The sequence below is a fragment of the Echiichthys vipera genome (genome assembly GCF_963691815.1).
Source record: "Echiichthys vipera genome assembly, chromosome: 9".
Classification (NCBI taxonomy): domain Eukaryota; kingdom Metazoa; phylum Chordata; class Actinopteri; order Perciformes; family Trachinidae; genus Echiichthys; species Echiichthys vipera.
Window position 1 is genome coordinate 17,988,454 of NC_139834.1, and position 14,847 is coordinate 18,003,300.

The 14,847-nt window shown below is 41.0% G+C and overlaps 1 protein-coding gene across 11 annotated transcripts in view; it reads right to left on the reverse strand.

The window, feature by feature from the left end:
* Nucleotides 1-14,847, reverse strand: part of huwe1 (HECT, UBA and WWE domain containing E3 ubiquitin protein ligase 1) — a 41,198-nt gene that overhangs the window by 24,295 nt on the left and 2,056 nt on the right. For 7 of the 11 annotated variants that reach the window (XM_083919501.1, XM_083919500.1, XM_083919499.1 and 4 more), the window contains exons 2-32: nt 14,167-14,236; nt 10,509-10,558; nt 10,253-10,322; nt 7,981-8,079; nt 7,481-7,687; nt 7,197-7,349; nt 7,041-7,103; nt 6,805-6,882; nt 6,638-6,688; nt 6,388-6,556; nt 6,202-6,302; nt 5,842-5,992; nt 5,595-5,722; nt 5,365-5,505; nt 5,128-5,233; nt 4,888-4,992; nt 4,279-4,380; nt 4,034-4,114; nt 3,683-3,789; nt 3,271-3,448; nt 3,092-3,183; nt 2,787-3,007; nt 2,594-2,651; nt 2,291-2,467; nt 1,889-2,134; nt 1,392-1,525; nt 1,196-1,308; nt 928-1,110; nt 633-849; nt 415-537; nt 50-287 (exon numbers count right to left, since the gene is read on the reverse strand). In XM_083919501.1, the coding sequence (XP_083775627.1) occupies nt 50-287; nt 415-537; nt 633-849; nt 928-1,110; nt 1,196-1,308; nt 1,392-1,525; nt 1,889-2,134; nt 2,291-2,467; nt 2,594-2,651; nt 2,787-3,007; nt 3,092-3,183; nt 3,271-3,448; nt 3,683-3,789; nt 4,034-4,114; nt 4,279-4,380; nt 4,888-4,992; nt 5,128-5,233; nt 5,365-5,505; nt 5,595-5,722; nt 5,842-5,992; nt 6,202-6,302; nt 6,388-6,556; nt 6,638-6,688; nt 6,805-6,882; nt 7,041-7,103; nt 7,197-7,349; nt 7,481-7,687; nt 7,981-8,079; nt 10,253-10,297 (3,867 nt within the window). In that variant the 5' untranslated portion in view covers nt 10,298-10,322; nt 10,509-10,558; nt 14,167-14,236. Of the gene's footprint in view, nt 1-49; nt 288-414; nt 538-632; nt 850-927; nt 1,111-1,195; nt 1,309-1,391; nt 1,526-1,888; nt 2,135-2,290; nt 2,468-2,593; nt 2,652-2,786; nt 3,008-3,091; nt 3,184-3,270; nt 3,449-3,682; nt 3,790-4,033; nt 4,115-4,278; nt 4,381-4,887; nt 4,993-5,127; nt 5,234-5,364; nt 5,506-5,594; nt 5,723-5,841; nt 5,993-6,201; nt 6,303-6,387; nt 6,557-6,637; nt 6,689-6,804; nt 6,883-7,040; nt 7,104-7,196; nt 7,350-7,480; nt 7,688-7,980; nt 8,080-10,252; nt 10,323-10,508; nt 10,559-11,770; nt 11,891-14,166; nt 14,237-14,847 lie in introns of those variants that run through there. The other 4 variants (XM_083919497.1, XM_083919498.1, XM_083919496.1 and 1 more) reach the window with 4 other exon arrangements.

The following is a 14,847-nucleotide window of genomic DNA, read 5'->3' on the forward strand; positions in this document are numbered from 1 at the left end:
TGAAGGCAGCAATAGACTAATTTGGAATCTACAGCTCAAGGATACTGACCTTCTGGGTGACTATGAGGAACCGAAGGGCGCTGAACTGTGGCATGGTGGGTGTGACCCCAGGCATTTTAGCTGGCAGGGAATGGGGTGAGTCCAACACAGTGCTTGGGTTTACCATCTTCTCCACCAGCATTAACCAGGCATCCAGGAACTCCCCTGTCCCATCTGGAAGATCAGTATGCTCCAGACCCTCAGACACAGGCACCTTCCCACCCATTGACAGGGCCCAGTTAAATGTCCTGCACAAAAGCAACATAATCAATACCACTCCTGTTTAACATAGAAATCAAAATATTATGTATATTAGCATGTACATTTTGATATAATACTGTTCTTGATTGTTGCACTGCATAGGGAGTAACTTACTCAAATAAGGCATCATGGCCCCCAGAGCAGAAGAACTTTTGCAGCATGAGATGGTAGGGGTACTTCCTCTCATCAAACAGCATGGGTGATGTGAAGCCCACTGAACAGATGAAGAAAGTCAGCCTGCCAAACAGAAAGAAAATAAACACTCCATATCATTTCTGTGTGCACAGCACGTAGAACAATGGAAAACGGTGGTATGGGTAGTCTGCTCTTACCTAAAACGAGGAGTGGGTGTGTAGGGTGGAGGCTGCCAGCTAAGACCCTTAGTGAGGAGCTTGGTCAGGGCAGAGGCAGTGGCACGGGCAGCAGGCGTGGGGGTGGTGCCTGCGCTTGTGGCATGGTGGGAGCGGCGTTGGCGCACTGGGGAGCCCACACACAGCTTCACCAGCAGGCCAAAAAGCTCAGCCAGAGCCCTACCTAATCGAGAGGAAGCTAGAGAGACACATGGTGGTTAGTAGTTTAGTCACATCACAACAAAAACTTAATTGTGTGTCATAGAAATTATCACACCAGAGAGTAGCGGTTTTATTTGCTTAATGCGAGTGGCCATAGCTGGGGTAAGTTTGGACTTGGACTTGGGATCTGTTGCAGTGGGTTCGTCTGTCTCCATGGGAGCCAAGGTGTCCCCATCCAACCCCATGCCTTCCAACAGCCCACCAGCAGATGAATCCACAGACACTGCCTCAGACTCTGCTAGATAAAGAAGAGATTGAAGTTGTTGGAGGGTGTTGCAGGGACATGGTGGTTCTCAATTTACAAAGTTAAACGGTTAAATTACCAGTTCTCCTTGAGCCAGAGGACGCTGTTGCTGCAGTGCTGCCAGATGGCTTCTCTTCTTTGGGCACCAGTTTCTGCATGTCAGCCTGGCCAAACTCACATCCTGGAGGGAGACTGTTGGGACATAGGCGAGAGGTGTTACAGGGGTACAGGCAATCAATAGTTAAAATAACTGGGGTACAGGGTAAGAGATTTACCTGTTAGGCGTGCAAAGGGACAGCAGCACGGTGCTCTCCCATACCAGAGAGCAGTAGAGCTGACTGAGCTTGTTGAGAACACTCAAGCCCAGCTGGGAGCCCCACTGGTTGACCGATATAGCTCTGATTTCACTCTGTTTAGAAAAAGAAAAGAAACATAATTGGTAATCACCTGCCTCCAACTTTTCTCAAACTCTCAACTTGAGCACAACTACATCATCACAACAGATATGTGAGGAATAGATATTCTGCAATCAAGCTAGCTGTGAAGGTAATTCTGTGAAATATAGTGCCTACAAAGATTATTCAGTCTTTTACATGTTTTACTGTTTGACACTAAAAAAATAGTACAGTGGCTGTAATTACATCTTTTAAACACTGATCGACAAAAATTAAAGACAAAAGTTCTCTACAGATTGATCAAAATGTAAGGTAAAACAATTGGTTGGGGTGTCAATACTGTAGGTAGTGTATTAGGAAAATACAGCCATATTTACCTGTCCTACTCTGCAAGTATGGACAAACATGAGGATGTAGGCGTGTGCTGCAGTAAGAGCATGTAGTAGTGGTGTGGCACGGGCTGACAACGTGGCGTCGGTGACATGACCCGCATTAGCCAGTTCTCTTAGAAGCACAGAACCACCAGGCACCTCAATTGGTCGATGAAGTGGCTCCAGAGACGTCAGGATACTGTCCAGTTGGCACAGGCCCTCCTGGAGTACCTTAGGCTCATGAGAGAGAGTCTACGGGGGAGAATTAAGGGGAAAAATACATCAGTCTATACTCAACAAACTGGTGTTTCTTTCACCTTTTAATTAAAGAGCCTCTTAAATGTGGTGCATGGCATTCATGTCAATGTTTGCCGTTCCTGATAAATTCAACATTTCTATTGTGCTCACCAATATGGACTTGCAGACACCAGCCACAGCCTGGCAGGCAGCAGATGTTGGAAAGTCTATGGGCAAGTTAGGCAGGCCCAGAATTGAAACCAGAGGTAGCAGTCCCTTCTGGTTCACAAACTCCTGACAGTGGTCGTCTGTGGTGTTGTTGCTTAGAATGGATTCCACAAACTTCATCTATAAAACATGCGCATCACAAATCAGTGATTGAACTGAGAAATTAGATGAGCTCTGCGTTTCAGTTTGGCATATTGTACAATATGCCCAAAACAATACTAAAACTTTCCAAGAATCCACACTCACCACATTCAGAATATAGTCCATTAGAGGAATGGGTATCCGCTCCTCAGTGCCCACCACCCTGCAAAAATCCATATATCAAAAAAATTGACTACCAACTAAAATATTTGCAATCTAGTCAATTGACTTGAAACTAAATCAAAGTCTGTAAAGAGTTGTTTTTCTATTCTATTGTGTTATAAACTCAGCGTCATACAGTTCAAGTGGCACTGACTGTCTGTTGCTCTCTGGTTCCCCCTGCTGCTGGCTGAAAGTGTGGAGGGCCTCCTCTTCCTCCTCATCCTCACTTGAAGCTTCTTCAGCAGCATGGCTGGAGCGTGCTGGTGGTACCGCCACAGTGCCATCTGCTTTCTGGATCGACGGTTTCTGGCAGATGTACTCAGGGGCTCGACCTAGGTTGCAGATCTCCTCCAGTAACTGTAACACCAATTTTAGATTTAATTAGCCTACAGAACCATGTGGCGACACTAAAAAGATTGCTTGTAAGTGAAGGTACACTACCTTTATAATGGCAGTAGTAGCATCAGTCTTCAAAGTGGGTTGGTGCCTCATGAGCTCATCCACAGCACTGCCTAAGTTGGATGCAGTGTCACCTGTCACCAAACATGGAACATGTCATCCACTTAAGCAGGTTCCACAGGCAAAGTTCTGAATAACGCAGCACATACAGTCCAACTCACCCAACGGGTCAGAGCTGCGTCTCCGGCGCATGGCAGGCAGGTAGTCGGGAGACAAAAGCACTTTGAAGAGGCGCTCAAACGGCTGGCACTGAACGAAGGAGTGCAGGCCTCTTGCATTCAGGCACAGGGCACTGAACACATTGGGGAGAGAACCCAACACCTCACGGGTAGCAGGAACCTCCAAAAGAAAAACAATGAAGGACATGCAACAATTATTTTTGTTGTGAAGTGATGAAAGAGGGTGAAAATGGCTAACTATTACGTAAACCTTCACAGGTCAAGCTGAGTTTGTCAAGTCGTTTACATTTCATTACAAGTGAGACAATGAGAAGAAATGAGACAGATAATCTTGAACTGCTATGAAGTGTAAGAGACAAGAAAAGGAGAAACAAGGGTAGTGCTGAAAACTCACATCTTTGATGAGAAGGGCATGCAGCATTACATCAGTGAGACCATTATCCTGCAGAGAGGAGAGCAGGGATGGCTCCTGGAACACAAACACCGTCACAACCTCCGTCGCTACAAATGCAAAAGAAAGAAACAAATTCAGCAGGGGAAGAGAAAAAATTAGATCAAACGAGAAACAATGACAAATTTTACATAAACATTAATTAAGCAAAATGTGAAATTTCAATCCATTAATTTCTCGAACTGACATCCAGTTTAATATGACAAACTGTGCATTCCTGAAGTCAAGTGGGAGCACTTTGCTGAGTAAGAAGAGTATTTGAAGGGCTTTTTTGAAGCGCTACTGTGAACTCACCTAACAGGAACAGTGAAGGGCCATAATACTCTGCATTACTGATGATGTGCTTGAGTGAGGTAGGCAATGACCCATCCATTACTTGAAAGAAAAAAGCATGTGCATATAGATTAACAACCAACATTTGCATAATGAAATGTATAAATCTTGAGGTAATTTATGAACTATGAACAAATATAAACAAGACTAGACCAAGACCCTTAATCTCAAATTAGTAAGCAAGTAGGAAAATACAAATGACTCACCGTGGCGAATACCATCAGAAAAGGCAGGGTCCTGGATGGCTTTCTTCAAAAAATTTAGCATTGACTTTAACAGAGCTGCCCTCTGGGGGATACACTGCATACCTAGAGAGAAAACAATGTCATAGTCATGATAGAGTAAATAGTCAGGGCTTGACAGTGTGCCTGTTTCACATGCATTTGCAACTAAAAATAGATATGTGCTAACTGTAAAATGTATTGAGGAGCATGTGTGCAAATAAACCTCAGTGTTCACACAGTAGTTCCCATGAATTGTTATATTTATATAGCTATGTCATAACTTGTTATATTTGTTCAGTCTTTGCCTTTAGTAGTTCAGTTGTAAAATAGCAATAAAAAAGCCCCTTTTTATGCTCCCAGATAACAGGTGAGAGTCAGGAAGCGCAGACACGTGCATCGCCAGCATCGGCTTTAGAGCAGTGACAGGCAGTTCAGTGAAGCTGAGCAGAGAGGGCAGGAATTTATCAGCTGTCAAGCTGGCCATGGTCCTCTCTCTGCCTGTAGTTTTTTCTTATTATTTTCTTATGAAACTGTCAAGTTCTGATGGAGGCAAGTGTCTGGGTTTTTTGTGTGTATATTTGCTGTGTGTACCTGCACGAGGCGTGTTTGCAGAACTGCTCTGTGATCGCTGGTCTGCTTCTGGTCTGGAACCAGAAGATGTGGACGGTCCAGGGCTGCTTTCCATGGCTTCTGACACTGTGAGAATACATAATGTTGGCAAATTAACGGCCAGTCTTTATAACCTAGAAATAGGCAATGTTGACAAATATCCTAGAACTTAAATTAGACTAATAGATAATAATTCCATACGTCTTAGCAAAAGAGACTTACTCTCCATGTCTGTGTCCATGTCCTCTGACTCAACAGCTGTGCTAGGCCTCTGTATCTTTGGCTTGATGACAAAAGGGCACTCTTTCCTCGACAGGTCCACCTCATGCTACATATACAAGGTTTTAGAGAGTGATGGAGAGAGAAATGAGTGAGTCCAGAGGTTTGGCAGAAGTTTCCTTGACTTTGTAGTTGAAAGCGGCTTTGTCAGCAATGACAAATACAAAATGCATAACCAACCTCCAGCCTGCAGATGAAAATGGAAAGGCCGCTGTGGGACTGAAAGGCAGCCATGTCAAGGTTGGTGATGAGGTCCACGACCCTCACTGCTCGTGTCACAAAAGTGATCTGGTCCTGCTCATCACCCAAAAACTTGATAACCTACAAAGTTAGATAACAACCAGGCTGACTTCATTAAAAAAAAGAAAAACTACAATTGGTAATGATGTTTTGGTAGGTTCAGGATATACCTTAAGGAGGGCTTCCATCATGCCACAGGACACAAGGGCTTCCCCTCCAGCATCATAGCTAGCCAAGTGGTAGAGGAATGAGAAGAGTGCAGTAGCAAACTGGTGTGGGTAGGGTTCCATCAGAGGATCTAGGATATTAAAAAGAAATCCAACATTAGCACACAAGCTAATGCTCAATTCACAAGTGTGATTCACAAGCTATTGTCTTGTGAATCAAACACTAACAAGGTTTTGGCTGCATTCTCACCAATCATTGCTTGTATACAGTTGCGCACCAACACAGGCAAGAAGCCATGGTAGGAGGCAGTGCCGGTGCAGTCGATAATGTTAGAAAGCTTGGGCGTCCGCTCCAAATGGACAATCGAAGTTAAAGTGCGCAAAGATGCTGCCTTGATATCCTGAAGAAAAAATCAAATTCAGTATTTCAGAAAAATGAAAGGAGACTTGATGTTACTTCTGCACTGACACTGGATAAAACACACATTAAGATAATTTAAAAGTAATCTTGGAAAGACAAAAAAACAAATATATCTAATGTTATTTCACAAAAACAGTGCAAGCGCTCACGTGGTGTGATGATTACTTTAGCAGAAAGATAGCCACTTACCACAAGCTGTTTGTCTGTAATCTGTAATACATCCACCAGCTCCTCTATCAAGCCGTTATACAGAATACTGTTGGCCGACTCTTGGAGTGCATTTGAATACACTGCAAAGAAACAGAAAACATCAGAATTTAAAACGTGGTACAAAACTCACTGTCACTTCATCTCAGAAAGATGGCTTCTACTTACCCAGTATAGAGATAGCATGTAGTCGGGCCTGTACAGCCTGCAACCTCTTCTTGTGATTTGAGAAACCATGTGCCAGTCGAATGTGTGTGAACAGTAGGGTCTGCTTGTCTTTAGGGATGTTGTACATCACTGTCAGCGACTCCATGATCTCAGATGGGCTCTCTGAAATCTGAGACAGAGAACTTGTGTTAGCTTAAGAACGTGAGGTTTTATTACTCAACTGTTGATGACAATTCTAAACTGACTGTACCTTGTCAAGCTGCTCGATGTGAATATAGTGTAGTGTGTTACTACTTGTCTGCTGGGGGAATAAGAGTTTAGAGGATTAGGAAAAAGAGGAGTCCTCAACACAATATTCAACACATTTATTTTGTTTTTATTACATATTGATGCAGAAATAAATGTCTCAGTCTTTACCTTCCTCTCTACTTTGACTTCAGGGCCCAGTTCAGCGTAAAACTCAAAGTGCAGTGTGGTGGCACTGGGAGGGTACTTCTGCTTATAAACCACCAGGGGGCAGCATAGAAAGGGAAGATAGTTTATAAATAGTGGTTAATTGGTCTCATTTGACAGCCTATATTCATAAACATAAAACCAATTGTCCCATAGCTGTACGTAGTTGATAAGAGTTATTAAACATCACTCTTTTTTACCGTCATAAGCAGATCCCTGCAGCACTCAGCCAGACCAAAGCCATTCTCCTTTCCTCCCCAGCTCTACAAAATAGAACAAAGACTAAATAAAACCACTCTTTTTCCTGAGGGACAGGTGGAATCATGGCAAAAGGAAAACAAGGGCATTCACTAGACCTCAGCCAGGTGTTGCAGACGGGCCAGTAGAGGCGTCCTTTTATCGGATCCTAGTCTTGTGATGTAGTTGGAGCGCTTACTGAACACGTAGAGCAGGTTCAGCACAGACAGGACCACCTGCATGTCACATGACGCTAACAAGGTGGTTAAGTGCTGTAAAAGGGGTGGGAGTGATAGCAAAAAGAGGGTAAAAGAGTTAGTGTGCTGCTTTACTTTTTCCTCTGTGACATACGCACAGTCCAGAAACAGAGTAGCTGTCGAGAGTGTACAAGGTTCAAGCCTACCTCTATGGAGCTGTAGAGGTGTCTAGAGAAGCTATACTCAATGAGCAGGGCTGTGAAGTTGAGCACTGCCAAAAGCAGAGCTTTGAGCTGTCCGTTGTCGGGACGGTCACACACCAGCAGCCATGACATATTCTCCACTGTCTGGCCTGCATCACACAGAATGCCATCAAAGCGGTCCAGTAGATCCACCCAGTGGTACAGCTCACACTGTTGAAGACAAACAAAATAATCTTCATTGATCAATAAAGTAAAAGATAGAGTATCCCAGGACACATGTAGATATGGTCCTGTTAATCTCATTTCCATGTTTTGCAACACTTGAAAACCACACGTCACATGTGAATCTTTCCGTAAACTTCAGAGTTGGTGCCGGTCAAATTCCTGGAATATACCTCTTATGTCTGTAATATTTCATGCAATCATGTGTCATGACAGATAGTTATGAAAGGGTTCCCAAAAAAACTAAGGGAGTTGTCTGGCCCCCGTTCTTTGGGTCTTACCTTGCCAATATTCCAGGTCTTGATGTGCTGCAGTTCAACCAGCAATTGCTCATCACTGCATGCCTTGAGCCTCTCTATGAGTATCCTGCAGTCAGCAGGCTGTTGGTGCAGAAGGAACACAAAATGGTAAGTCAGTAGTGAGTGCACAGACCACCTACGCCAACAACTTATTAATACTTGATTTCTTCTCAAAGATTGTTATTTTTTATTCAGAGTTTGATAGAATATCCGCTGTGGCTATATCACTACTGTACTAGCATGTTTTCTTTTTTTAAAAACCAAGGCACTTGAACAAAAACCTTTATTTTGTGAAAAAAAAAACAATGAACAAAATTAGAGAACAATAACCACTGTGTCAGGAGAGAAGACTTAAACAGTGTTTTCTTAGGGCTTTAAGATTCAAAAATGGATAGGAAGTGTAGAGGCCCTTGTTTTGAATGACCTCAGCACATCAACACCCTCAAGACATAACTAGTTTCTCACACTGCTTTGGTTTGATCTTGGGCCATTCTTCAGTCTCTTCCAGTTCAGTAACTGTAGTGGGTTTCTTGCCATTACTTTGTTGCCAAGGATTTTCCAGGGATTCTCTATGGGGTTTAGATCTGGACTTAGGTTTAGCCTTTTTATTCTTTCTGCTGATGAGGTTTGGTCACTGCAAAGTGGTCTTTCAGTCCAAATTGTCTTTAACGACGAAACACTGTGTGCTGAGACAGATCTTTGCCCTGTTAAACACTGACCTGGCGACCAAGTCCACCTGCAGTATTAAACCGATTCCCCATTGAGAGTCTTTGCATAATCCTGTCCTCTTGTGGAGTGGTTTTATGTGGACGACCGGCCTTTTTGAGGGACTTAAATGTCCTTGTACCGTTTCAGTATTCTTGAAATCACAGACTTGTAACGCCCAACCTCTCTCTGATGGCTGAGAGGGTCATCCCTTTGGCCTTCATCTTGACAACCTGCTGTTGCAGGGTTTCAGTCACCTTAGAGCGGCTTGTCATCTTGCAAAGTAACCATGAGAGCTGCCAGATCAATAGGTTGTGTCCAACAATTAAGTAAATTGTCACAAGGTGCCAGATTACCACCAATAACAGAGGTAGCTGAAAGTGTTCATTCATTTTGCTCACTGTTATTTTTCACAAAATAAAGGTTTTTGTTGGAGTGCCTTGGTTATTTAAAAAAAAAAAAAAACATGCTAGTGCAGGAGCGGTATAGCCAAAGCTGATATTCTATCAAAATCTGAACAATAAAAAAAATAACAGTATTATAGTAAAATTCAAGTATTAATCACTTGTTCTCCAATTTAGATCTCCAGTGTAGTATAAAACAATTCAGTGATGATGTGACATTCCAAGAAATTCAAATCTGCATTTCTGCCATATTGTTGTCCCGCTTACAGGGCTCACCAGACATCAGCTTTGGGTTGCCGAGACTGAAAATAGGGGTGTCATTTTTCAGTCACTTTATATTTTCAGTTATTGAGACATTGCTGTTATATCAGCCCAATAATGAAAATGTAAAATAACAGTCCCAAATAGTTTACAAATGACCTTTTTGTTTTTCTTTCAGGTTAATCTGGTTCATTGTCAATTGAACCAATTGGCACCTTCACTTTATGGGTTATGGTCAAACTTTTCACCCCACAATCAAACAATTTTATTTGCTTGAGCAGGGTCACACCATTCTCTAGCCCAAAGATATGTCACTGCACTAAAATGGTTGGCTCAACATAGCTGACCATCCATCAAGCAGTATATTGCAAGCAGGATATTGGCAGCTTAAAGATAGGTTTACAGTTTTGCGATCTGTCCTCCCTTAACATGAGTTTAGGTTTGATGTAAATGCTATGTTACTGCTATGCACTCACCAATGCTATGACTTTAATTGTGAAGCACCTAAAGAAAGTACAGCCTTATAGTCACCAAGGTTAGCAACTGACTGCCTACTCCTTGGTTAAATTGCTCTTTTGGTCAGTGCGTCATTTTGCAAGGGAGGAAAAGTAAAAGAAGCAGCCACAGTTAACTGGTTGGATAAAGAGGTGCAGGTGATCGGTGTCTACTGCTATTAGTAAGAATATCAAACCTCCAACACATCAAAGTATGCAACACCTTTTTAATATGCTCTCCTGGGATACTTCATTAAAATCTACAACCTGTGTGCCCCCAATGATATAATTTTATCACATTTGGTCATATTAAAGCTCAGCTATAGTATCCCAACTGTATGGAAATTAGGCACTTGGAATGGCCACACAGTATGTATTAAGCATACTCACAGCTTCCGTAGGAGTTTTCTTTAACTTGCTTCTGTCGACCTTCATTGTCGAAAATTTCTTTTTGATAATCCTGTTAAGAAATTTCCATGTACATCAGGAAACAACATGTGATGCTGAATTTCAATGCGCTATGATACTAAACTATTTGTTAAGACAAATATTGCGCTTTAAACATATAAATACCTTTAAACCTAGAGAGACATTCAGATACAGAATACATAACTCTAGATGGTTACACAACTTGAAATGTACTTACAGAAAATAATTTGGCAATATCCACTTAACAGCATGTTCCAGTCATGTTACCTGCAAAACGATAGACGGAAGAAAAAAATAGGAACAGTGTTCCATATACAGTAGCACAATACATACCAAATTTAAAAAAATGTGTACACTAGGTAATACAATAAATCAATCCCAAGAAAGGATGGTAAAGGAAGGCTGTAAATTAATTGGATAGAATCAGATTCGTAGATTACGAGGATGCCCAACATTATATTTTGACTTCATATATGGAAATGCATACATGATGTACTGCAAGTAAATTAAGAAAATAGAGACAGACATCAGTTTGCAATCCTGAATTTTGACATTTTATATGGGTAATTTCCTTTAGAAATCTGTTGCTGCTCAGAGATGATTTAGGATCTAGGTTATCTAGCCAGATCTGATTATCACAAAGCAAACTGGGGGAGAGCATTAGCTAGTGGCTAACTAGCAACATACGACACAAAGTTAATTAAATCAGACAGGGCCCTAATTAACGGTTTAAACAATTGTCCAACGGTTATCATACTTCGCATTCAAGTTATATTTCAATAAAACATATCGCTGCCTCACTGTATTATCGGACACCACCAACTTAAGTGACTTGACGCTGACAGGTTTAAGTTATAGCTACCTAGCTAAAAAGGCTAACGTCACCCTTGCTAACAGCATAACGTTTTTATCTATTGTTAACATATCACCACACACATGTTGGATTGCAGCTACTAGTCACAAACGATATTTGGTTTACTTGGTGACTGGACTAGCAACACGTCTGACGGGACAAGACACGTTCGGAAGCTCAACGTACCAAAAGAAAATGATCGGTAAAGTCTGAAACGGTAGTTGATGTTAGCCTCTTGTGAGCTACCGGTAACGTTAGCAAACGATCCTCTGTGGAAATACTTCGAAGCATTTTAATACCACCAGAAAGTCAGCCTAGTCCCATCCAAATCATGTGTGTACTCAACGGCAAATGTAGCTACCCAAAATTCAAGCAGTTATGTCCATTTATGCTCTAGCTGTCATTTCAGATCTCACAGTTTCACCACGCTGTCCTGACCTGACTCTTTGACTAATTTAGGTCGGGGCTGCACAGGCCGCACCAGAAGCCCGCACTCCCCAGTTCTGTACCATCCCCGCTCCGGGTAAAAAACGAATCTGTAAACACCCCTCGGTGATCGGCGACACGCAGATGGGTGCTTGTCAAGTCTGCGGAGACGGGTAACGTTACTTTGTCCGAGCTCTTACCCTGGTTTCCTCTGCAACACAGTCGTAGCACGCGCTTAGCTCGCGAGCTAGCTGCCGTTAGTTGAACAGCGAGCAGAAACGCATAATAACTCGCTGAATCATTGTCCGACAGGTCTAACGTGACACTGCGAGTTTTGTTTTCAGTTTTCTTTCAGGCAAAATGGACTACCGGCTACAGACTCGATAGAGAAGTGTGTTCATCCGTCCGTTGATATATTTGTCAGCGTATCCGCGCTTGTTTCCATAGCACATAGCAGGCACTAGCTGTCGGCACAGTCATCATGACTCTGGGTAGTGTGCAAAAAGTGAATAACGTTACGGCAGGGGATGAGTAGCCACTGTTTATCGATGAAGTGCATGTTAATACAGGGAAATTTGCCCTCTTTGGAACGCATCATAATAATATTTTATGCGGTCCTTAACATTTATGGTCACCACATGTGCCCAACTGACAACACCCGCAGCAAACGACCTAAAATATGACTACATAATGCTTAGAATTATTTTCATCAAAATATATCAAGTGTTTAAATATCAAACTCAACATGGGGAATGCATTTTAAATGTCCATCACAAGTAATAAGCATGCAACGGATTGTGAACAGTGATCAAAAAATGTGCATGTATTGAAACACAATGCACCAACACAGCTGCAGCATTCATACAAGCACATATGCATAAAAGGTCAAGCTTACATCTTAAGAGCATATTGCCAAATGTTGAACATTTGGTTATGAGTAAACCAACTGGAAATGAAGCAAAGAGGCATTCAATATTCTAGTTTTTATGCCAGCCAATGAAAGCTCACTAGTAGAGGCACTGATTAACTTTTATGTTGATCATTTTTCATTAGTTCAGTAAATTCATATATATTTTTTATGTTACCATGAACCAGACCAATTTTGCAAATATCAAGTGCTTGATTCATTCTCTTTCAGTCAGCCAGATAAATCTACAAGGAACATAAGCGCATCATTGAAATATGTTTAGGTGTTTTACGTGTTGACATTTAAACCATATCACATAAAAATAAAATACACATACAAAGTTGTGTGGCATTTGTTTCTTGAGAACTATGACATTATAGTGATGGAAAAAAGTTAAATTAATAAATAGTAACCTTTTAGAAAAATGATTACTGTAAATTTCATTAGATCTCTGACACAAATTTCCATAAGTGTCTGCAGTATAACGTGATTAACTGAAGCCTCTGAAAAACTGTATTCACACTTTCAGTTCAGGAATGTGAAGCAAACGTCTCTTTCTCTCTCTCTATCTTAAGGCATATAGTGATCATGTCTAATAGGCCATCTTAATCCAGGACTGATGCAGCAATCAATGAAACTCAGTAGCAACAAAAAAATACAGAATATTTCCTGTCAACACATATCATGTGGAGTTGGATTTGTCCCATAAAATCATATTTTTTATAATGTTTCTAATCTTTTAGCAGGTCTTTTTTTAATTCCGTTTCAAACAACAAACACTTCTAAGGCAATATTTTCATTAATTTCATCCATGTTTACTTGTACACAAATTCAAAGTATACATCACAACAGGTGGGAACCTATTTAATAAAAACTCTGCACAACATCTCTGGGTTATCATGAGAAACGATAGCCTTGTTCCTAACAGAAAATGCTGCAATTCTCAGCTGGTTTTGGCCCATCACAAATATCAACATTGTCATGCAAGTTATACTGGCAGATGTGCAAATGTAAATTGCACCACATAAATGTTTAGACAGATGTACTTTTTTAAAATTTCCAACTTTAAAATATGTTGCTTATCTAAAATGACTTGATTTCTTAATATCATTAACACATGTTGGGGATAAAAGCTGTGTTTCTCTAATAATTTGACAGATCTTTTCTGTGTTACTCCCAGATAAAGAATAATAAAGCATCTCATACTGGATGGCCTTTAAGAGTAGCAGAGTTCTTTGTAAAAGTTATTTCCTGGTGCTATGGACATCACAATCCCTGTGCCACTGAGCCCCATTGTACTGAGGTGAACTACAGCTGATAAATGTAAATTACAGTAAACTTTGCCAACACCATCTGGATGGGTGGATAAATAAAGACCACAGGGAAGAGGAAAATAAGTGTACACTGTTTAGTTGAAAATGTAAAATTGTCGAAGGAATATGAAGAACGTAAGGTAGCTTATTGAACAAAATAATTCAGATGTGCCCCATCTACTACCACTTCATGGGCAAAAAAAAGGCAGGAAATGACTTCTTGTGGTTGTTTAATATGTATGGTTCACAATATTAAGTACTTTGTAGGGAATATAGGCTTGGAAGCAAATATTAAAATCACTGTATCCCACCGTCTATTCACGTGTTTCAAAAGAACAGTTTTAGTCAATATAGTAAATAAGTTAGCAGTACATACCAGAAACTGCATTGGTTCAATAACTCCACCATTCTCATCCTTGGCTTGCTTTGCAGTTTCTTGTAACTATCTGAAAAGACAAACAGTGAAATCAGATATCAAAGAAAATTGAAGGAGCTTGATCACTGGCAAAAACATTTCTACTGACAGGTGTAAACACAAAACAAATCTTGTGAAAAGGATACACATTTATGGTAACTTCCAACCCAGCTATATTAAGAAATACTGAGATAATGTTGACTGATGGGTTATGTGCGAAGCAGAGTTCTATGCAAACAACAAATGGCGTGTCTTGTGATCTGCTACATGATATTCAAATTCAAACGTGTAACAGCATTGTACTACTGGTTTTTTTTGCCACTGACACTTTCAAATCCCAACTCAGATTTGATTTTGCAACGCCTGCCTTTTGCATGCCTCGTCTAAGTCAATCAAACCGTTAAAACCTGCATGTCTCATTATGAATAACCCACAAATGTAAGCAGAGCGTAATTTGAGAGAAAATGTGCTCTGTTCTGCTTAAATGATTTGAATTCAAAGTCACAACATTTTATGACTACATACAATTAACTGAGTTGCCCCAAATTTGGAGTACATGCTCATATTTCAGACAAAACATTTACATATCAAATTTGCAGCTGCATGAGTTGTAAAGACTTTGGTGTCTAAAAGATCAACTTT